General features: G+C 45.3%; 1 protein-coding gene across 3 annotated transcripts in view; it reads right to left on the reverse strand.

The window, feature by feature from the left end:
• The window catches only part of rcor1 (REST corepressor 1), a 93902-nt gene extending 69793 nt beyond the window's left edge, over positions 1 to 24109 (reverse strand). For all 3 annotated transcript variants that reach the window (XM_078406012.1, XM_078406010.1, XM_078406011.1), the window contains exons 1-2: positions 23720 to 24109; positions 22295 to 22351 (exon numbers count right to left, since the gene is read on the reverse strand). In XM_078406012.1, the coding sequence (XP_078262138.1) occupies positions 22295 to 22351; positions 23720 to 23879 (217 nt within the window). In that variant the 5' untranslated portion in view covers positions 23880 to 24109. The remainder of the gene's footprint in view (positions 1 to 22294; positions 22352 to 23719) is intronic.
• Between the last annotated feature and the right edge of the window lie 314 nt (positions 24110 to 24423).

Genomic DNA, 24423 nt, shown 5'->3' on the forward strand with positions numbered 1-24423 from the left:
ATGGGCCCTGCAGACCGCAACATCGGGAGCTCGCAGGTCCCTGGCTGGCGACCGGTTTTTGGGAGCTCCAGCCGTAGCAGCTTCAACCGCCCCGAAGTGCGAGGTATGATCGACCCGCTCGCAGGCCCTTCATCGCCTTGCGTGGCTCGGCCGCAGCACTTTCCATCGCCCGGTGGGGGCTCAGGACCTTCATCGGCCTGCTCGGCTCGGCCCTGGGACTTTCCATCGCCCGGTGGGGGCTCAGGACTTTCATCGGTCGGCTCGGCTCGGCCCTGGGACTTTCCATCGCTCGGTGGGGGCTTCAAAAAGTTGGGAGCCTCGATCACCTCGTGGCACCACGGGAGAAGAAATCAGGAGGAGAAAAGACTTTGCCTTCCATCACAGTGAGGGTGTGCCTAGAGCAATCACTGTGATGGCTGTTTGTGTAAAAATTGTGTAAAAATTGTATCTGTGTGTCCTGTGCTTTTTGTTGTCTACTGCCGGACCCTGACGTGAGAGGACGCTGGCGTTGTTTATTTGCCGCTTCTCCGTTAGGATAGTTTGTCTGTTTGTTTTTATGTTTGATTGTTTATGTAAAGCGCTTTGAGCACCTGATAAGGCGCTATATAAAATAAATGCTTATTATTATTATTATTATAAAATAAGCATGATTTGCTCAAGTGCGTCTCAAGTTCTCTTTTGCAAAAGAAAAAGCAGGCACATGCGATTACATGCACAGATATGCAATCTGCTCAGTCTCTTATAAATGGAGGTTCACCATAAGATTAACACAGAAATAGTGATTGTTTTCAGATATTTTCAACAAACGACATACATCAAAAGATAGAGTTATCATCTGCACTCCACCTGCACCAGAGAAACAACATTTGCTTAACAGGCATTTCTGAATAGTACAATGCTGCTGCTTTTCTTCAGTCTTGGCTCACATGTCTGATTGAAATATTCCAATGACGATTCAGGACCATAATAGAACAGCCTCAGTAGTAGAAAAAGAGTTGTACAGGGGCAGTAAAGAGATCTTGAAAGCACATCAATCCACTAACCATCATGATCAAAAATCACCTGGAGCCAATCAGCCTCTTCTCACATTATACATGAAGCATGGAAATAGGCCTAACTATTCGATGTTGATGATTCGTAGAGGGAAGACTGCCAGTAAAAAGAGGCGAGGGGAAGGGGTGAGTCAAGATGGGGCAAGTGATCGATGGATCCAGGCAAGGAAGGAAAGACTGGCAGATGGGTGAGGTGAGTGAGAAAGGAGCCACATGCAAACCAGACTGCACTTCATATTCCACTCGAGCAGCCTACACCCCCAACAGCATGAACATTGAATTCTCCAATTTCAGCACATGCCCAGCCCGTTCTCTCCTCCCGATCTACCATGGTCCTCACATATGCACTTCACACCTCTCTTTTCACAATCCCCCACCCCAGATCCTTTCCCCTCCTCCATCCGCTCATCACCTACCTCTCCCTACACCAGATGCCCTATTCCCTTCTCTGACCATCTTTGCCTCTGGTTCAGAAATTGATACTTCACCTTCTATTATCAGATTCCACCATTTGCATCCTTTTGTTTTCTTCACTCAACACCTCCAATCTTGATTACCACCTCCAGCCTTCCTCTCTGCACCCATTGCATCCGTCAATCAACCCCTCCTTATCCAGACCCACCTATCAATTGCCAGCGGTTGCCCATACCTTCCCCTTGTCTCAGTGTGCAGAGGGTAGAGCTGCTGTCCCACCGCACCAGAGTCCCAGGTTCGATCTTGACCCTGGATGCTGTGTGTGCAGTTTGCCTGGTCTCCGTGACTGCATCAGTTTCCTCTGGTTACCTCCAGCATCCCAAAGACGTATGGGTTTGTAGGTTAATTGGCCATGCATCATTATCCACAGTGTGTAGGGTGTGGATGAGAAAGTGGGATTGCATAGAAGTGTGAATGGGTGATCAATCGTCAAGTAGACATGGTGGACTGGTTTCCATGCCGTGTCTTGAAATTAACCTCCCCTCTACACCATCAGTCCAATAGGTCCCAACCACAAATTAATTATAATTTCTTCTCTCAATTATTAATCTCAATCATTTCTGAAAATACACAAACTTCACTATTTCCATATTTTTTTTTAAAGCGTTGCAGGACAGAATAGTCGATGGCCTGGATTTCAGAGTTTGCTTATGGTAAAACTAAGTGTTCACTATAATTGTATATCATGAAATTGAAATTGATTGATTTTCCCACATGCAAGTTTTTATGCAGACACCTCAAAGCTGCCGTCAGTGATTGCACATTCTTCCACCCGCTACTTTGTTTTGCTGCCACCTCCACCAAATCTACAGATATCACTTGCCGAGAAAAAGGAGATATTTACCATCTTGCTATAGTAGACTACTCTAAAATTAACACACAAAATTGTATGGAATAGGTTTTTAAATAGTGTTTTAATCCACAAGTAACTGATTCAGCCTTTCCAGCCTGTTCTGCTTTTATTTAGATCATCCATTTTGAATGAACTCCATGAACTGTGCAGCATAGTGGCATGGTAGTAGAGCTACTGCCTTAGGGTGCCAGAGACCCAGGTTCGATCCTGACTACGGTTGCTTTTCTGTACGGAGTTTGTACATTCTCAGTGTGATCTGCGTGGGTTTTCTCCGAGATCTTCGGTTTTCTCCCACTACAAAGACGCAGTTAGTAGGGTCATTGGTATAAATGTAAAATTGTCCCTAGTGTATGTAGGATAATGTTCGTGTGCAGGGATCGTTGGGTCAAATACTATTTCCATGCAGTATTTCTAAACTGCACCAAGCCTCCATAGTCCTGATGTTAAATCCTTTATGTTGCCACCCTTTGTGTGGAAAGATTTCTTGTCCAAATATCCTACTCTGTCTGAGACTGACTCCTGGCTTTAGATTCCTGACCAGGAGAAACATCCTTCCAGCTGTTTTCACCAAGATTCTGTATTTTCAGCAAGATATCTTTACTCCTGTACTCAAATACGATCATATTAAAGAACAACATACCACTTGCCTTCCTAACTGCCTTCTACACCTTCGTATTGGTTTTTAGTGACTCATGTGCTCGAACCCTTTGAACGATCAGCATCTTCTGATTTGTTACCGTTTAAAAATAACTCTTAGGTTTTAGAGTCATGGAGTAAACAGGCCCTTCTGTACAACTCGTCCTTGCTGACCAAGATGCCGCAAGGAGGGATATGGACCAAGCTGTTGTTTTGGGTACCTAAATCATTAATCTCACATTTTTCCCCGATTATTATCCATTCACCATATTCTCTCCCACTTTTAGTATCCTCGGCAAATCCTTACAATAGCAGCCATTTGATGGTGGCGGCAAGTAGCTGGGGCCAAGTTATACCCCACTCGCAACAGTCTACAAACTTCCCCTCCTCTCTTCCATGTTCTCCAGAGATGCTGTCTAACCCCTTGAGCTACTATGGTACTCTTTTTTCTAAAAACAATACTGCTTTCTTCTTTATAGCCACTTGCTCAAAAATGTGATAACCCTTACCTCTATGTAGGAAGGAATTGCAGATGCCAGTTTACACGGAAGGTAGACATAAAATGCTGGAGTAACACAGCGGGACAGACAGCATCGCTGGAGAGAAGGAATGGGTGGTTTTTCGGGTCTCGACCCGGGTCCGTCCGAAGAAGAGTCTCGACACAAAACGTCAACCATTCTTTCTCCCCAGATGCTGCCTGTCCCATTGAGTTACTCCAGCATTGTGAACAACTCTTACCTCTAATTCTTTCATTTATTCTGTTATTGTTCTTAAATATTCTTTTGCACGACGTGGAATTTGCACTACAATCTTGCACCATACTGTTTTGACTCATGGTATTTATTGTTAGATTTAACTTTACTGTATAGAAACACATGGCTTAGTCTGCGAGCTTCCTGTGAATAAGGAATTTCACTGCAAGTGTATATGACAAACTAACCTGAATCTCTACCTGATAGGAAGATAATCACGAATCTGAAACATTCACTAAAATAGATTTTGAGCAATGCAAATCAATGAGTGTGCACTCAGACCTCACATTGAGAGAAAATTCAGCAGAAGTCAACAGCCCAACATTTAATGGATACAATTTTGCAAGCAGACGCTAAAGTTTCAGAATGCAAGTGCCAAATCTAGGTCCAATGTCACATCATTAAGAGAAAGAAACTTGATCAAGTATCAAATTTAGAATAGAGGGGACAAAATTATCCATTTTTTACAATATCAGGTGATTTTACAGGCTGTGCGGTGTACAAATGCCCAACAGACACCCCTACATACAAACAAGCATCCATATTTTTAAATTCCAAAATCCAACAGATATACTTATACCCATGAACTGCAGAAACAGTTCTCTCTCTCCCCTTGTTCTTTCTTATATGCTTTTGATGGCTGCCTCATGTGGAGGTGGGGGGGGGGGGAGGAGTTTTTCTTATCTCTTTCGTCGATGGAGATGCGACTTTTTCCGTGTCGTATCTCTGTCCGCACTAACATCGTGGAGTTGGCGGCCTCTGCTGGAACTTCCAGAGCTTCAAAACAACGGAGCCTGCAGACTTTAACATCACAGAGCGGGCGATCCTTTGCCAGGGGTCGGACTTTCGTGCTCCAACCTGCGGTTCCAGCTCGCTGTCCTTGGCTAGGGATCGATTTTGGGATTCCAAGCTGCAGGTGTTCAACCGCCCCAATGTGGGAGCTTAAATCACCCCGACGAGGGAGCTCGATTGCCGGCTGCAGATGGCTCGACTCCCCCAACCGCGCGGGAGGAAAGAAGACAAGACCTTATTGCTTTCCATCACAGTTGGGAATGTGGAGGAGACGCTGTGGTGGATGTTTATGTCCATTTTTATGTAGTTGTGTGTCTTGTTGCTTTTTGGTTACGACTGTATTGTTAACCAAATTCCTCGTATGTTACAAAATATACTTGGCTAATAAATTACGATTATGATGATTCTTTACAAAACAATGGGGGGGGGGGGAATGGTATGTTGAGTGGAGTAAATTTGTGCATGTTCTAACCTAGACACAATTTACTTCTGGATACCTTAAAAACACAACTCCCTCACAACCCAGGGATGGCCTGTATTAAGTTCAGTTTCGATGGCCCTAGTGGTCAGCTGTCTAGAAACCTACCAGTTGGTAGGAGTTAATCAAAAGCAAATCACTACACGAGTGCATAAAGCCAGCTTTAACATGATATCAAAAATATCTGGAAAACATGCCGAATTGTGATGAGTCACAAGGATTTTGCACACTCATTACATACAGTTAGATGTAGAAGTGAGGAACTGTAGATGCTTGTTTACAGAACAGACACAAAGTGCTGGAGTACCTCAGCCGGTCAGGCAACATCTCTAGAGAACATAGAAACATTACCCAACCATCTTCTCCAGATATGCTGCCTAACCTGCAGAATTACTCCAGTGCTTTGTGTCTTTTAAAAAAAACAGCAGTTTGATCCAAGAAAAAGAATCACTGATGTAATGCTAAAGCAGCTCAGAATATTAACTCCCTGTAAACAAGCTTGTTCCCCAAATGAACTATTGTAGAAAGGTAATAGCGGGCAATAAACATTGTGTCCGTTGACAAGTCTCTGATAATTTTAGCAGCATTCATTGCTCACCAATCACCTGTATCAAAACTACATAAACTCATAATTATAACAAAATCTAGCAATCATAAATTAATGTAATTTTTAACTTGGAGGACTTCTCAATGTCCTCAAAATCAGAGCAAGAGTCCTTCGAGGCATGACTGGTTATATAAATTGTTCACAGATTGCAAAGGATACTGACACAATAGCTTGTGATTTTTTAACAGTAACAATAAGAAAATTCATCAAAGATGTAACCCTATTGACCTTTATGTTAAGTAAACTGCAGAATAAGAGAAAATAGATCCCTCAATTACCTCTTTGCAAATAGCACGATTTTTTAAAAAAAGTGGTAACTTGTGGCACCCATCGAGCAATCTATCTTGTGTAGGAAGGAACTGCAGATGCTGGTTTAAATCGAAGATGGACACAAAATGCTGGAGTAACTCAGTGGGACCGGCAGCATCTCTGGAGAGAAGGAATGATGTTTCGGGTTGAGACCCTTCTTCAGACTCTATCTTCATTGGTTAAAAATAATTCTGTAACTTACATGGTGACTAACTTTGTGAAATCATCCTTGGATCATGGCTATTTTATTTTGCTCTAGTCTGTAAGTTAATATTTGTGATATCCCAACTTACAATACTGTTGCAAATTCTATGCCCATCACAAATGGTTGGATGGATGTTGCTGGTTGGCATGGACTAGGTGCTCAGTGGTTCTAAAGGTTAGCTAAGGCATTTCAAACCACGTGTGGGTCATTTCACAAAAGGCAGTGGGATGCAAAACTCAAATTCTAACAATAGGTTCATTTGCAAAGTTAAATATTCAAATTCCACAACACAAGATAGCATTAGGGGGAATGAAGTGATGAGCACCATAAGATTATGTACTCGCGTCCACCTTTCAGTTAGAGATACAGCGTGGAAACAGGCCCTTTGGCTCACCGAGTCCATGGGTGACCAACAATCGTTCTTACACTCGTTCTATCCAACACTCTAGGGACAATTTACCGAAGCCAATTAATCTCCAAACCTGCACGACTTTGGAATGCTGGAGGGAACTGGAGCACATGGAGAAACTCCCATGGAGAACATACAAACTCCACAGACAGGATCTAACCCAGGTCTCTGGCACTGTGAGGCAGCAGCTCTATCGATTCGCCACTGTGCTGCCCCTCCCTATTCAATGCCTACAGAAAGACCAGCAAGCAATCGACAAAACTGGATTGAAACAGTATGTGGTGTATCAAATAGAAATAAATGAAATATATGCAGGAAAGTGCTCAAATTAATGCCCCTGATCTTGGAGTTAGAGGTGCCCTAACAGAACTGCATGGAATTGGCCAAAGGTAAGGAAAAGCCGCGGGAGAAGGAAGTGAAATAATGTGGAACCCAGAGGATTTCTTTATTTGCAATCCTGGCTTCCGTTGACAGTTTATAGCAACCCTGTAGCTTACACTATGGAGGATCCAGTGTGGCAATGAAGTAAAACAAGGCCTGAACAGGTAAGTACAGCTACTTTGCCTAAAAGCAAAATAACAGCTGATGGCCATGTTCAAAAGTAATAACATTTCAGCTCTAAATATTTAAAAGTGAATTTAATTTATCAATTTGACATTGAGATCCTCTGGATTAGTTCCATGTTCTGAATTACTAGGCTAGTGGTAATACAATCACAATACCTGCTTTAACAGATTCCATGATAGATCAGTGGCCTTGTACTGAATGAACCTCTGCCTGTTGTGGAGTACTTGTATTTATTTCTACATTCAGATAATGGATTGAATTAGGAAAGACTATTCCTGTGTAAATTAAAACCAATGTTTTACTCTCCTCCTGACTTACCAATCTAACATTTAGTAATTACATGCTTATCTGAAAAAATGCAGGAAGCTTGGTATTTTAAGATTACTAATTACATAGAAGACAGATGCTCAAAATATTCAATGGTTGATTAACCTCCAAGAAAACACGCAACATTTGAAAGTTGTCACAGATTTAAAACAGTACAAGATCATAAATAAAAACTAAGTAAAATGCTTCAGTATACAGTTATTACCAAACAATTACAACTATAAACAAGGATAATAGAATAACAGGAAATTCATTCTAAATTAATAAAAAACAGAAATTTACATGATTCTTTCATTATGAGAAACAGTAAAAGACAGATCTTCCTATTATGTGGAAAAAGGGAGGCTTGTATTAAGCATTTGCAATGAAATGAAATGGTTGTGATAAAAATCAAGAAGCATAATAATTGTCACAGTTAGAGGCCGACATCAGAAAATCCGTCAGGGGGATGAACCCTCAGAAAGCGTCTGGACCTGATGGTGCACCCGGTCGAGTTCTCAAAACCTGTGACGACCAACTGGCTGGAGCTATTGCAGACATTTTCAACCTCTCATTACTGAGGTCTGAGGTTGCCGCCTGCTTTAAGAGGACATCAATAATACCGGTGCCCAAGAAGAGGAAGGTGACCTGCCTCAATGATTATCGACCAGCGGCACTAACGTCCGTGGTGATGAAGTGCTTTGAGAGGTTGGTTATGGTGCAGATCAACTCCTACCTCAACAAGAACCTCGACCCACTACAGTTCACCGACAGTCACAGCAGGTCGACGGAGGATGCGATCTCACCGGCTTTCCACTCTGCATTGGACTAGTTGGACAATAAAAACACTTGCATCAGGCTGTTTATAGACTACAGCTCGGCGTTCAATACCATCATCCTCTCCAAGCTGTTTACCTAACTCACGGAACTGGGTCTCTGCGCATCCCTCTGCAATTGGATCCTTGACTTCCTCATCCATTGTTCGAATTGGCAGAAACACTTCTTCCTCATTAACAATCAGTACAGGAGCACCTCAAGACTGCGTGCTCAGCCCCCTGCTCTACTCATGACTGTGTAGCCGGACACAGTGCCACTCCATCTTCAAGTTCGCCGATGACACCACCGTAGTTGGACGAATTACAGATGGTGATGATTCAGAGTAGAGAAATGAGTGCGATCGATTGACCAAATGGTGCCGGCACAACAACCTGGCTCCCAATATCAGTAAAATTATTGTGGACTTTGGAAGAGGAAGGATGAGGACCCACAATCCTGTTTATATCACGGCGAAGAGTCAAAAGCTTCAAACTGCTGGGCGTGCATATTTCCGAAGATCTTTCCTGGACCCAGCACACTGATGCAATTATAAAGAAAGCACATCAGCGCCTCTACTTCCTGAGAAGATTACGGAGATTCGGTATGTCAGAGAGGATTCTCTTGAACTTCTACAGGTGTACACTAGGGAGCATATTAACTGGTTGCATCACAACCTAGTTCGGCAAAAGACTGCAATAAATTGTGAACACTGCCCAGTCCATCACCGGCTCTGATCTCCGCACCTCCGAAGAGATTTACCGGAGTCGCTGCCTTAAAAAGGCAGCCAGCATCATCAGAGACCCACACCACCCTGGCCACACACGCATTTCACACCTGCCATCAGGAAGAAGGTGCAGGAGCCTGAAAACTGTAACGTCCAGGTTCAGGAACAGCTTCTTCCCTACAGCTGTTAAACACGACAACCTCCAAAAAGCTCTGAACTACAAAAGACTATTATTGCACTACTATTGTTTGTTTTTTGTGTGTGTATACACATATATGTTCTATCTGGGACATATGACAATAAAACACTCTTGACTCTTGATTCCGTTTTTTGACAAATATTTGCGTAAATATTAACCTGTGAAGTCACAACATGTATGATTCATATCTTATGCGCGATTAGTTTCACAAAAGCATTACCAAAGCTACCAGGATAAAAGGAAGAAACACAAGGAGAAAAATGTAGTTTCAAAATAACAGTTTTGGAGAAGGAACTACTGCCATATAATTAATTCACAGCCAATTACTGATTGGGCCTAGAATCCATATGGTTAAAGACCACAAACAAGACCAAAAGTGCTACCCAGTAAACTGAAAATTTCCTTCTAAAACTAAAAACTGCATATCACATTTTAGGTGCAACTATCTTTAATCTCCAGTGGTATTGTTCAAGGTGCTGACCAGAAACAGTCACAAAGCTGAGGGTTTGTTCTCTGAGATGCTACTGACAATGGCAAGGTAATACTGGGATAAAAATAAAGGCAGGCAGGCATGGGGTCACTGGATCAAACAGCGGCAAGGATGGGAACTAAGCCAAGAGCACTGGTAGTGGCACTCACAAGGTTAGTAATAATTTGAGACAGGATTGATTTAGAGATTAGTCAGCATGGGTCAGGTGCCCGGAAGTGTTTGGCACTGGTCAACTTGGGCAAGTGCAGAGCCAAAGGCCCCATAAAGAAGCACAGCAATGGGAATATTCCTGAAGAAACATACAGCGCCAACACAGACAGACCTCTGACTGAAAACAATATAGCAATAAAGGATTATGGAAAATATTGTTGTGGTAATTTGAATGTTAATCACACAACCTATAAAACCAGTGACCATTTAAGTTAATCCAAAGGGCCTATCGACTGTTTTAATGTGGTGTGATGTATTAGATGAAATCACAACATTGGTCTAATAAAAGTGTTGCAGCTCGAGTGGCTATGATCCAATATTGATTGCTGCTGGTACTGAAGTAGTGACTGTTAGATTATCCCCTTGAGACAATCCCTAAATTGTGATCCCTTCAGTGGCAAAAAAAACACCTGCAAGAATCCACACAGATAAAATGTTAGCATATCAGATCCTATATTTTTAGAAACTTCAACTTAAAATTCTGACCACTGTTTACCTTGTTAATATTACATTTGTTAACATACTATTTGAAGCAGCTGTTACTTAAAACTATTACAGAAAAAGAATGAGCTTGCATTTATATATTCATATCCATATTCATCCTCAATCTATTGGCCAACGAATTATTTTTAACGAAAGTAAATGGAGTAACTCAGTGGGTTAGGCAGCATCTTTGGAGAACATGGATAAGTGACGTTTTGGGTTGGGACACTTCTTCAGATGAACAGCCACTGATGTGCTTAAACTAAGCAGCCATTTTCTTGCCAAAACTGACGGGGCCAAGCTGTCAGGCATGGTAGACCTCTATTCCTCCTTGCAGAAGGCTGTAGGGATCTTAGAGGCGTACAAAATTTACCTCTAGGGAAACAGATGGGGCAAATGCCCATTTCCCCCATTAAATGTCATTTCCCCACATTAATGGGAACATTTTCCACAGAGGACAGTGGAACGAGCTGCCAATTGGATAGGTGCATGGATTGGAAAGTTTAGAGGGGTGTGGACCAAATGCTGGACTAGCTTGGATGGGACATCATGGTCCGCTGAAGGGACTGTTTCTATGCTGTAGGACTCTACAACTCTAAAACACTGAACGTCAAGTACTTAACCAACTTTGTTTTTTGGCAGTAAAGCGAATAAAGACATACCAATTGCTCTTTTGCAAAGCGTTTCTGGGAAACAAACCTTTCAATTTACTCCATTCCTGGAGCCGCACCTAACATATCCTTAATACATTCTTCCCACAGTACATACATTTGCCTCAAGCTAAAAGGAGCAGGTATTTCATATACTTCTATTACCATTTTAGACTTTAATTTCATCTTGGTTCCTTAACAGGAATGTCAAGAAACCTCAACATGATTTGTCAATTACCCTCACAAAGTCCTCTTCTTTCATTTGACAATAGACAATGGGTGCAGGAGGCGGCCATTTAGCCCTTCGAGTCAGCACCGCCATTCAATGTGATCGTGGCTGATCGTCCAATCAGTTCATGCCTTCTCCCCATACCCCCTGACTCCGTTATCATTAAGAGCTCTATCTAACTCTCTCTTGAAAGCATCCAAAGAATTGGCCTCCACTGCCATCCGAGGCAGATAATTCCACAGATTTACATCTCTGAGTGAAAAGGTTTTTCCTCATCTCTGTTTTAAATGGCCTACCCCTTATTCTTAAACTGTGGCCCCGGTTCTGGACTCCCCCAACATTGGGAACATGTTTCCTGCCTCTCGCGTGTCCAATCCCTTAATAATCTTATATATTTCAATAAGATCCCCTCTCATCCTTCCAAATTCCAGTGTATACAAGCCTAGTCGCTCCAGTCTTTCAACATATGACCGTCCCGCCATTCCAGGAATTAACCTAATGAACGTACGCTGCATTCCCTCAATAGCAGGAATGTCCTTCCTCAAATTTGGAGACCAAAACTGCACTCAGAACTCCAGATGCGGTCTCACTAGGGTACAACTGCAGAAGGACCTCTTTGCTTCTATACTCAACTCCTCTTGTCAGGAAGGCCAACATGTCATTAGCTTTCTTCACTGCCTGCTGACTTTCAGTAACAGATGAACAAGGACACCCAGATCTCTTAGTACTTCCCCTTTTCCGAACTTGACATCATTCAGATAATAATCTGCCTTCCTGTTCTTACCACCAAAGTGGATAACCTCACATTAAACTGCATCTGCCATGCATTTGCCCACTCACACAACCTGTCCAAGTCATCCTGCATCCTCATGGCATCCTCCTCACAGTTCACACTGCCACCCAGCTTTGTGTCATCCACAAATTTGGTAATGTTACTTTTAATCCCTTCATCTAAGTCATTAATGTATATTGTAAATAGCTGCGGTTCCAGCACCGAGCCTTGCGGTACCCCACTAGTCACTGCCTGCCATTCTGAAAGGAACCCGCTAATCCCTACTCTGATTCCTGTCTGCCAACCAATCTTCTATCCATATCAGTACCCTACCCCCAATACCATGTGCTCTAATTTTGCCCACTAATCTCCTACGTGGGACCTTATCAAAGGCTATCTGAAAGTCCAGGTACACTACATCCACTGGCTCTCCCTTGTCCATTTTCCTAGTTACATCCTAAACAAATTCCAAATTAGTCAAGCATGATTTCCCCTTCGTAAATCCATGCTGACTCGGAATGATCCTGTTACTGCTATCCAAATGTTCCGCAATTTCTTCTTTTATAATTGACTCCAGCATCTGTCCCGCCACTGATGTCAGACTAACTGGTCTATAATTTGCCGTTTTCTCTCTCCCTCCTTTCTTAAAAAGTGGGATAACATTAACTACCCTCCAATCCACGGGAACGGATCCTGAATCTATGGAACATTGGAAAATGGTCACTAACGCATCCACGATTTCTAGAGCCACTTCCTTAAGTACCCTTGGAATGTAGACCATCAGGCCCTGGGGATTTATCAGCCTTCAGTCCCATCAGTCTACCCAACACCATTTCCTGCCTAATGTGAATTTTCTTCAGTTCCTCCGACACCCTAGAATTGCAACCTTTCTTGTAATCACTTCCCCTTTAACTCCATCGTTATATTCCCAATTTGTCAACCCTTCCCTCCCCCACTATTTAGTTTAAACCCACACGTGTAATACAAGCAAACCTGCCTGCCAGAACGTTGGTCCCCCTCCAGTTAAGGTGGAACCCATCCCTTTTGTACAGGTCACCCCTACCCCAGAAGAGATTCCAATCTAAATCTAAATCCCTGCACCAGCCCCTCAGCCACACATTCATATCCTCTATCTCCCTGTTCCTGCCCTCACCAGCACAAGGTACAGGAAGCAATCCAGAGATAACCACCCTAGAAGTCTTCTTCCTAACTCTTTAAACTCACGATGCAGAACCGCCTTCCTCTTCCTCCCGACGACGACTTCCTCCTACGTGCGCAACTACTTCTGGCTGTTCACCTTCCCTCATGAGGATGTTCTGAAGTCAGTCCGTGACATCTTTAACCCCGACACCAAGGAGGCAACAGACCATCCTCGAGTCTCGTCTACCGCCACAGAATCTCCTGTCTGCACCTCGGACAATGGAATCATCCACCACTATGGCTCTGCCCGACGTCAGTCTCATCATTGGTATTGGAGCCACCAACCTGTTCGCCGTTCGGACTGGAAGCATCTTCTGCCCCGACAGCTCCCAAGAGGGTGTACATGTGTTCATTCGGCACAGCCACCGGGGTCTCCTGCACTACACTTATACTGCCCTTTATCACAGTCAACCATCTTTGCTCTTCCTGTATCCTTAGCAGGATAAACTTAAAAACTAGTTTAACTTAAGACATGGATGCCTCAAACATAGCTTCACTTAAGAAAGTTGGCCTCTTTTAAATTTAAATTTTAAATTTAAACAATTTTCTAAATTGTTGCAAATATATTCTGCTAAAACAAATCTAGAGGTCAGTGTTCCAATTTATTTTTAAAATGTCTTGTAGAGTAATGTCTAAAGTTTTATATTAATATCATGTCCTCTGCTTCCCATTAGTGGCGCAGCAGGTAGAGCTGCTATCTTACAGCGCCACTGATTTTGGGTGCTGTTGGAGTTTGCACCTTCTTCCTGTGATCGCGGTGAGTTATCTCTGGGGTTGTGGCTCACCTGGATCAGGAGCCGCTCCAGTTAATCGAGTGTGTAGGAAGGAACTGCAGGTGCTGGTTCACACTGAAGATAGACATAAAATGCTGGAGTAACTCAGCAGGACAGGCAGCATCTCTGGATACAAGGAATGGGTGACATTTTTGGTCGAGACCCTTCTTCAGACCGTGTGTCAGGGGAGGGGGCGTTACATTGATGACTGCATTGGGGCCACCTCCTGTACCCATGCAGAACTCACTGAACATTAACTTTACTACTAATTTCCATATGGCATTCAAATTTACTTGGACCATCGATATCCCCCTGCAGTTTCTTGATCTCACCGTCTCCCTCACAGGAGATAAATTATCGACTTTCATCTATTATAAACCTAACTCCCACAGCTATATAGGTTACACTTCCTCCCATCCTGTTTCCTGTAAAGACTATCCTCTACTCCCAATTCCCCCTAATACGCCACATCTGTGCCCAAGACGAAGTGTTCCATACCAGGGCATCGGAGATGTCCTAATTATTTAGGTTCCCCTATTCCATCATAGACGAGGCCCTCACTAAGGCTTTTCGATAACCCGCAGCTCTGCTTTTGCTCCCCCTCCCCCAGTCGCAACAGGGACAGAGTCCCACTAGTCCTCACCTTTTACCCCATCAGCCGTCGCATACAGCACATAATCCTCCAACATTTTCGCTAGCTCCAATTAAGCTTGGAGTATGGTGCTCAATGTTGGTGCTGGTGCATTGAAACACAGGAGTACTTCTCTCCAGAGGTGCTGCCTGTCCCACTGAGTTACTCCAACATTGTGTCTATCTTTGGTGTGAACTAGCATCTGCAGTTCCTTCCTATACAACACGGAATGCTATTCAAGGTCTATCATATGTTCATACGTATCAGTTTTCTCCGATATCTTCGGTTTCCTCCCACACTCCAAAGACATGCAGGTTTGTAGGTTAATTGGCTTGGTAAATGTAAAAATTGTCCCTAGTATGTGTAGGATAGTGTTAATATGCAGGATCGCTGGTCAGCACGGACCGGGTGGGCCGAAGGGCTTGTTTCCGCACTGTATCTCTAAACTAAAGGCCAGAGATTGGGGCAACACAGTGGCACAGCAGTAGAGTTGTTGCCTTACAGCACCAGAGACCCAGGTTTGATCCTGACTACAGCTGCTTGTCTGTATAGAATTTGTACGTTCTCCCCATGACCTGCATGAGTTTTCTCCGGGATCTCCGATTTCCTCCCGCACTCCAAAGACGTGCAGGCTTGTATGGTAACTGGCTTGGTATAATTGTAAATTGTTCCTAGTAGGATAGTATTAGTGTGCGGGGATCACCTGTCAGCACGGACTTGGTGGGCTGAAGGGTCCATTTCCACACTATCTCTAAACTAAACTAAAGATGAACACACATGGTATGTGACAAAACGATAAGAAACAAAACAATAAGAAATGGATGCAAGAGATAGGGTGTGGTCAAAGTAACCATAGGAGTCAGTAGGTTTATAGGAAATATAACAAATTATCTCCTACAAACTTCAGTTCTCTGAAATAAATAGATCTGGAATAAAATCATTGTTCATTTTAGTATTCTCTCTTTACCACACCTTCATATTTCATTGTACCGCTTAGAACACCAATAGTAAAATGAAACATTGGCATTAGTTTAAATCCCTTGATACATCTTGCTCTTCCTCTGACAATTTTAAATGAACAGAATTTTAAGAGAAATCCTCTCACCAAATGCATATTTGTAGATTTTACTCCGCTACGTTGACTAATAATTAGTTTCAAATTTGGGAGATTGTTTTCTTTTCAAAATCTAGATACATTTGTTTTCATTACGAATACATTACAAATAATTAATTATTTGTAGAAGAAACTGGTACGTGAAAGTTTTTTGCTTAATGATTTATTCCATCTGTAATTACCTTCAAAGGAAAACACAAATTGGTAACGTCCAAATCTCTGAATCTCTCAATGATGATGCAGTTATTTACCAAGCGTGCATACAAGACAACTATTAAAACTGTAGCACCAGCCGTGAAGAATAACTAATGAGGGGACCACAATTAGGCCCAAAATATATTCCATCTCAGTATTACAGTAAGAGTCATACTACAACTCCTTCTGAAAATTCAATTGAAGCAAGTAACAAACTTTCCTGCCGGACAAGTAAAAATAAATGTGTAGGGAGGAACTGCAGATGTTGGTTTACACCGAAGATTGACACAAAAGCTGGAATCTGTAAGCTGAAGGGTCTCGACCCCAAACTTCACCCATTCCTTCTATCCAAATAGAAACATAGAAAATAGGTGCAGGAGGCCATTCGGCCCTTCGAGCCAGCACATTCATTGTGATCATGGCTGATCATCCACAATCTGTAACCTGTGCCCAACTTCTCCCCATATCCCTTGATTCCACTAACCCCCAGAGCTCTATCTAACTCTCTCTTAAATTCATCCAGTGATTTGGCCTCCACTCTGTGGCAGAGAATTCCACTAATTCACAACTCTCTGGGTGAAAAAGTTCCTTTTGCCGGCCCTGCTGATTTACACCAGCATTTTGTGTCTATCGTCCAAGTAAAATCAATGTTATTCTTGGGTCAGATCTATCTATTAAATAGATCATAATTCTCAGCTAATCACCTCTATCCTAGAAATTGTCACATGTACTGAAATTCAAGTTGGTGGATTCTTTTTCAATCATCTTCTGCATTCAACAACGAGCGACGCAGCCCAGAACAGTCCCAAGATTAAACCACTGATGAACGAACTTAGCCAAAGCAAATAATACCTGCTAGAGTACAAAAATTAAAATACAACACCTATCTTACCCAACCACAGCTCATTCAAACCCAGAGCCTAAGAACTTAAAGGCTTTTTCATACCCCAGACCATGCAATTGCAACCATCAGACAGCCAAATTCTGAAAGCAACCACATTTGCCTTTATTTTCAAATCCCTCCCGTTCTAACCACCTGCCCTTCCAATTTTAATTGTTCCACCATCTGTGCCCTGGCATTTGATGCCGGAACCAGTGATCAGGAGTTAGCTCTTGGTGCTTTCCTATTTTATTCCCTTAAAATACAACTCTGACTAACTTTGCATGATACCTCCTCATCAAACTCCTAGGAAATGCCTATGAAACACCAGGGTATTTTACTATCCTTGAAGTGTTAGCTAACTGCATCTTACTGAAGACATCTCAAAGTACTCCTGATTACTACTTAGCTGAAGACAGACACAAAGTGCTGGAGTAACTCAGGTCAGACAGCATCTCTGGAGAAAATTGATGGGTGACGTTTCAGGTCGGGACCCTTCTTCAGTTATTCCAGCACTTCGTGTCTACCTTTGGTTCTCCAGCGATGCTACCTGACGCGCTGCATTATTCCAGCACTTTGTATCTATATCTTTGGTATAAACCAGCACCTGTAGTTCTTTGTTTCTACATTTTGACTACTTAGCACAACCTGCTTAGAAACATAGAAAAATAGGTGCAGGAGTAGACCATTCAGCCCTTTGAGCCAGCACCGCCATTCAATATTATCGTGGCTGATCATCTAAAATCAGTACCCCGTTCCTTCTTTCTCCCCATATCCCTTGATTCATTTAGCCCGAAGAGCTAAATGTAACACTCTCATGAAAACATCCAGTGAATTGGCTTCCACTGCCTTCTGTGCCAGAAAATTCCAGATTCACAATTCTGGGTGAAAAAGTTTTTCCTCATCTCAGTCCTTAATGGCCAACCCCTTATTCTTAAACTGTAAACCCTGGTTCTAGACTTCCCCCAACATCAGGAACATTTTTCCTGCATCTAGCCTGTCCAATCCTTTAAGAATTTTATATATTTCTCTAAGATCCCCTCTCATCCTTCTAAATTCCAGTGAATACAAGCCCAGTCGACCCATTATTTAATCATATGTCAGCCCTGCCATCCCGGGGATTAACCTGGTGAACCTGCGTTGTACTCCCTCAATAGCAATAATGTCCTTCCTCAAATTAGGAGACCAAAATTGCACACAATACTCCAGGTGCGGTCTCACCAAGATCCTGTACAACTGCAGTTGAACCTCCATGCTCCTAAACTCAAATCCTCTCGCAATGAATGCCAATGAAGATTAGCTTTCTTCACTGCCTGCTGTACCTTCATGCCCACTTTCAGTGACTGATGTACAAGCACACCCAGGTCTTGTTGCACCTCCCCTTTTCCTAATCTTACACCATTCAGATAAAAATCTGCCTTCCTGTTCTTGGCAACAAAGTAGATAACCTCACATTTATCCACATTATACTGCATCTGCCATGCATCTGCCCACTCCCTCAACCTATCCAAGTCACCCTGCAGCCTCATAGCATCCTCATTGCAGCTCACATTGCCATCCAGCTTTGTGTCATCCGCAAACTTGGAGATGTCACATTTAATTCCCTCGTCTAAATCGTTAATATATATTGTAAATAACTGGGGTCACAGCACCGAGCCTTGCGGCACGCCGCTCGTCACTGCCTGCCATTCTGAAAAGGACCCGTTAATTCGTACTCTTTGCTTCCTGTCTGCCAACCAGTTCTCTATCCATGCCTACCCCCAATATGATGTGTTCTAATTTTGTACAGTAAATGGATTATTATTATTATTATTATCAACCATTGTCTCAGTTAAACCAGCACTCATAACATCATCATTAATTTCAACCCCATTTGAATTCAACCACAAGTGATTTCTACTTTCAATGCCAAAGCATCATTGACCTTGGCTAAATCCAACAATGGTGCCCATAGCTCTGCCAGATGTTGTCAAGCTGGAAAGGGTACAGAGAAGATTTACAAAGATGTTGCCAGGACTAGAGGGTCTGAGCTATAGTGAGAGGTTGCATTGGCTGGGACTTTATTCCTTGGAGCACAGGAGGATGAGTGGTGATCTTATGGAGGTGTATAAAATTATGAGAGGAGTAGATCAGGTAGATGCACAGAGTTTCTTGCCCAGAGTCAGTGTATCGAGGTCCAGAGGACATAGGTTTAAGGTGATGGGGAAAAGATTTAATAGGAATCTGAGGGGTAACGTTTTCACAAGCTGCCAGAGGGTGTATGGAACAAGCTGCCAGAGCAGGTTGTTGAGGCTGGGACTATCCCAACATTTAAGAAACAGTTACATGGACTGAACAGGTTTGGAGGGGTTTGGAGCAGAAGCAGGCAGGTGGGACTAGTGTAGCTGGGACATGTTGGCCGGTGTGGGCAAGTGGAGCCGAAGGGTTTGTTGCCACACCTGTATCATTCTATGACTCTAATGGACAAATGTGGTGCCGGCCTGACCATCCCTTCTTCTACTGCCCAGCATTCAAAATGCCACCACTTATAATCTAACTTCACACCAAGGCCCACTCAGCCTCACTTAGTCATCTGTTCCAAATCGCCAACCAACTCTCCACATTTTTAAATCCTTACCAGCCCATGTAATTCACCATTCCACAATTTCAAAGTTGCTCAGTTTCACAATTCCACATATTCTATTCAGTTTCACAGCTAAAACTGTGCATGGCCATTCACCCACGTTCCAAGACATTGATAAAACTAGGAAGATAGACACAAAAGCTGGAGTAACTTCAGACTCTCATCACAAAACGTCACCTATTCCTTTTCTCCGGAGATGTTGCCTGCCCCGCTGAGTTACTCCAGCTTTATGTCTATCTTCGGTTTAAAGCAGCATCTGTAGTTCCTTCCCACACCTCTTCACCCACCAGCTAACAATGAAATAGAAGCATTCAAATTCACTGCCCTTCCAGTCCTCTTGCCATTTAATGCTAAGGGAACAGATAGCATCTTCCTCAAATGACACTACACACATTCTCTCAAAATTCAAATTAATTCATTTTCAGATCACCTTTGAAGATCAATTTGATTTGAAAAACACTCAATTCAGCATTAAATTGCCATGAGAAGAAATCTTGCTCCCACTGTGCCACAGTGACAAGTAGTTAAATCAAGATTGTGTGGTTTTAGAACAGTTTCCTGGCATAAAATGCAGTTGACCAATTTTCAACTTCCAAAACGTGCTTCAGGTACACTCATGTTACATGCAATAAAACCATTTCTCCAACATGAGAAAACTACAAATTTGCTTGTCAACGATGAAAACTACCCAAAATATTTACATTAAAGCCAACATTTAATCAATTTGAAACATCTTGTGGCCATAAAACAGTTTCTCTAACATAAACATAGAAAATAGGTGCAGGAGGCCATTTGGCCTTTCGAGCCAGCACCACCATTCATTGCGATCGTGGCTGATCATCCACAATCAGTAACCTGTGCCTGCCTTCTCCCCATATCCCTTGATTCCACCAGCCCCTGGAGGTCTATCTAACTCTCTTTTAAATTCATCCAGTGAATTGGCCTCCACTACCTTCTGTGGCAGAGAATTCCACAAATTCACAACTCTCTGGATGAAAAAGTTTTTTCTTTCCTCCCCTGGCCTCTCCTTTATTCTTAGACTGTGGCCTGTGGTTCTGGACTCCCCCAAAATTGGGAAATTTTCCTGCATCTAACTTGTCTAGTCCTTTTATAATTTTATACGTCTCTCTAAGATCCCCTCTCATCCTTCTAAACTCCAGTGAATACAAGCCTAGTCTTTCCAATCTTTCCTCATATGACAGTCCCTCCATCCCAGAGATTAACCTCGTGAACCTACGCTGCACTGCCTCAATAGCAAGGACGTCCTTCCTCAAAATAGGAGACCAAAACTGCACACAATACTCCAGATGTGGTCTCACCAGAGCCTTATACAACTGCAGAAGGACTTCCTTGCTCCTGCACTCAAATCCTCTCGTTATGAAGGCCAACATGCCATTAGTTTTCTTCACTGCCTGTTGTACCTGCATGTTTACTTTCACTGACTGATGTACACGGACAGCCAGGTCTCATTGCATTACCCTTTTTCTTAATCTGACACCATTGAGATAATAATCTGCCTCTTTGTTCTTGCTACCAAAGTGGATAACCTCACATTTATCTACATTATTATACAGCATCTGACATGTATCTGCCCACTCACTCAACCTGTCCAAGTCACCCTGCAAGCTCCTAACATCCTCTTCGCAGTTCACACTGCCACCCAGTTTTGTGTCATCTGCAAACTTGCTAATGAATACGTGAAAAAACTACAAACTTGATCAACAATGAAAATTACTGGAAATATTTACATTAAAGCCAACTTTTGGCCGAATTGGAAACATCTTTTGCTGGGCTTCCCGCTGTACAGTTAACATTCCAGGTCCATAGGCTAAAACAATGCACCGCACTAAGAGAGCAAAACGCATTCCCCAACTTTTAAATGCACGTTTAATAACAAATATTTTCAGCACCTTTGCACTGGCCACTTGTTTTCTTATTTCACACCCAGACACCCAGAGGTAAATAACATAGATTTAAAGATACACTTTAAATCCTCCCCCCCCCCCCCCAAAATCGTATTATAACTCCAGCAAATCTGAGAATAGAACTGTGCTGGCTTCATAGTGAATGTGAAAGTAACCAGGTCTGAAAGGAGTTTTATAAATTGCACAACGCAAACAGCGAGACACAACCCAGGGAGATAAGATTGTTCCAATTATGAGCTGAAATGACATTGGTACAATTATTTCAGTTTTAGCCAAGGTGGACTAGGAAGTATAAGAAAATAACTGCAGATGCTGGTACAAATCGATTTATTCACAAAATGCTGGAGTAACTCAGCAGGTCAGGCAGCATCTCGGGAGAGAAGGAATGGGTGACGTTTCGGGTCGAGACCCTTCTTCAGTGATGATTTAAGTGGGAGCATGCCTGCATCACAAACTTCAACAGCTGCTGCTGTTCTCAAGGCGAACAGTAGGGTGGAGAGAGAGAAAGAGAGAGAGGGGCGAGTTAATCATCTATCATCCTTTTATTATAACCAATGCCGAGTACTTTTATATCACCTTAACTCTTCCCGCCGTGACCTAGAAAGGAGTTTTTTCCGTCCCCCACACAGACCTCTCCCCTTCACTTAACTTATTAAACAGAGAAGTGTGGATTGAAGGTGGGAATATAGTGTTTTAGGCTATTTCAACACATCATACAGACAGAAGGAGACTTACAAATCGCACAACTCAAATAGCCAGGTACAACATGGAGTTTTTTTTTCTAATGATGAACTTTTGAACATGAATAACATTGATACACAAGATTAGGCGATATGGAGGGAGAGGGGGAGACGTGGAGGGGGAGAAGGGAGAGTTTTAGGCTATGCCAACACATCAAACATCCAGAATTACAGCATGCACACACAGAAATATTCCTCACCAGGGTCGTAGTCAGGGACCACCGCCTGGTACTGTGAGCCCACTCGCATTCCCCCACCTAGAACAAGTAGTTCAGAGATACATCAGGTTAGAGGGTCGGGGGGGGGGGGAAGAGAGAGGGTCCGCGGGGGAGAGGGTCCGCGGGGGAGGGGGGGGAGAGAGGGTCCGCGGGGGAGGGGGGGGGGGAGAGGGTCCGCGGGGGAGGGGGGGGGGAGAGGGTCCGCGGGGGAGGGGGGGGGGGAGAGGGTCCGCGGGGGAGGGGGGGGGGAGAGGGTCCGCGGGGGAGGGGGGGGGAGAGGGTCCGCGGGGGAGGGGGGGGGAGAGGGTCCGCGGGGGAGGGGGGGGGAGAGGGTCCGCGGGGGAGGAGAGGGTCCGAGGGGGAGGGGGGTGAGAGGGTCCGGGGGGGGGGGGTGAGAGGGTCCGAGGGGGAGGGGGGTGAGAGGGTCCGAGGTGGATGGGGGTCAGAGGGTCCGCGGGGGGATGAAAGGGTCCGGGGGGTGGGTGAGAGGGTCCGGGGGGTGGGGGGACGATCGGGGGTGGGGGGAGAGACGATCGGGGGGGGGGGGGGGAAGAGACGATCGGGGGGGTGGGGTGAGACGATCGGGAGGTGGGGCGAGACGATCGGGGGAGAGGGGGGCTGAGAGGATCGTGGGGACGGGTGAGAGGGTCGGGGCAGTGAGAGGGTCTGGAGGGGAGGGGGGGGTGAGAGAGTCCGGGGGTGAGAGAGTCCGGGGTTGAGAGGGTCGGGGATCAAGGAGAGTCCGGGTGGAGTGAGGGGGTGAGTTGGGGAGATAGTGCGCGGGGAGGGGTGAGAGGGTCCGGGGGGGATTGAAGGTGGGGGGAGAGGGTCCAGGGGGAGAGTGGGGGGGGTGAGTTGTGGGGGGGGGGGGGGGGAGCGTGAGGGGGGGGGGAAGCGTGAGGGGGGAGGAGTTGTGGGGGGGAGTGCGAGTTGTGGGGGGGAGTGAGTTGGAGGGGGGTGAGTTGTGGGGGGATGAGTGAGGGGGTGAGTTAGTGCGGGGATGTGGGGGTGAGTTGTGGAGGGGGGGGGAGTGAGGGGGTGAGTTAGTGCAGGGATGAGGGGGTGAGTTGTGATGGGGGGGGTGAGTTGTGATGGGAGGGGGAGTGAGTTAGTGCGGGGATGAGGGGGTGAGTTGTGATGGGGGGGGAGTGAGTTAGTGCGGGGATGAGGGGGTGAGTTGTGATGGGGGGGAGTGAGGGGGTGAGTTGTGATGGGAGGGGGAGTGAGTTAGTGCGGGGATGAGGGGGTGAGTTGTGATGGGGGGGGGGGAGTGAGTTAGTGCGGGGATGAGGGGGTGAGTTGTGATGGGAGGGGGAGTGAGTTAGTGCGGGGATGAGGGGGTGAGTTGTGGAGGGGGGGGGGTTGACAGTGCGAGGGAGGGGGTGGGGGTGTAGAGTGGGCCCGTACCCGGTTCGTCCTCGGAGCCGCTGCTCGCCTCCTCCCACGAGTTGCTGCCGTTGGGCGCTGCTGCTGCCGCCGCCGCCGCGGCCGCGGGGAAACTTTTGTGTCCGCTCCTGGCGCGCCGCTTGCCCGCCGCCTCGGGCCCCTTCTCCATCATGGTCGGCATCGCCGCCGCCGCCCGGGCTGGACCGGGCCGGCACTCGCCCCGGCGCCGCGAAGTTGTCGGTCCCGGGGACAGATGGATGGACGGACGGTGGGGCGAGGGGTGAGTGCGGGGAGGTGTCTATGGGCGGCGGGGCCGGGCTCAGCCTCCAGCGCTGCTCGGCGGCGCCTCCTCTCCTCCCTCACCCTCACCGCCAACCGCCACCCGGCCAGCGCACCCCAACCTGCTGGCGCCGCCGCCGCCGCCACCGCGCGACCATTGGCCCGCCCCGCCTAGCAACCGCCCTCCCATTGGTGGCCGCCCACCCTCCCGCCTCCAAGCCTTCTTCCAATTGGTGCTTCCTCCGCCGTCCCGCCTACTCCTCCCTCATTCCTATTGGCCGCGTCGCCAGCAACGCGCCCAGCAACCCGTCTCCCATTGGTCTAGCCGCCGCGGCGCTCCGCCCATTGGCGGCGGCGGCTGTCCATCAGCGGGCAAGTTTGGTTGCGGATGCAGTGTCGGTGGTGTCGCCCCGCAGCGCCGCCCCTGGTGGCTGCACTGCCACTGC

Source organism: Rhinoraja longicauda, chromosome 10 (assembly GCF_053455715.1).
Source record: "Rhinoraja longicauda isolate Sanriku21f chromosome 10, sRhiLon1.1, whole genome shotgun sequence".
Taxonomy (NCBI): Eukaryota; Metazoa; Chordata; class Chondrichthyes; order Rajiformes; family Arhynchobatidae; genus Rhinoraja; species Rhinoraja longicauda.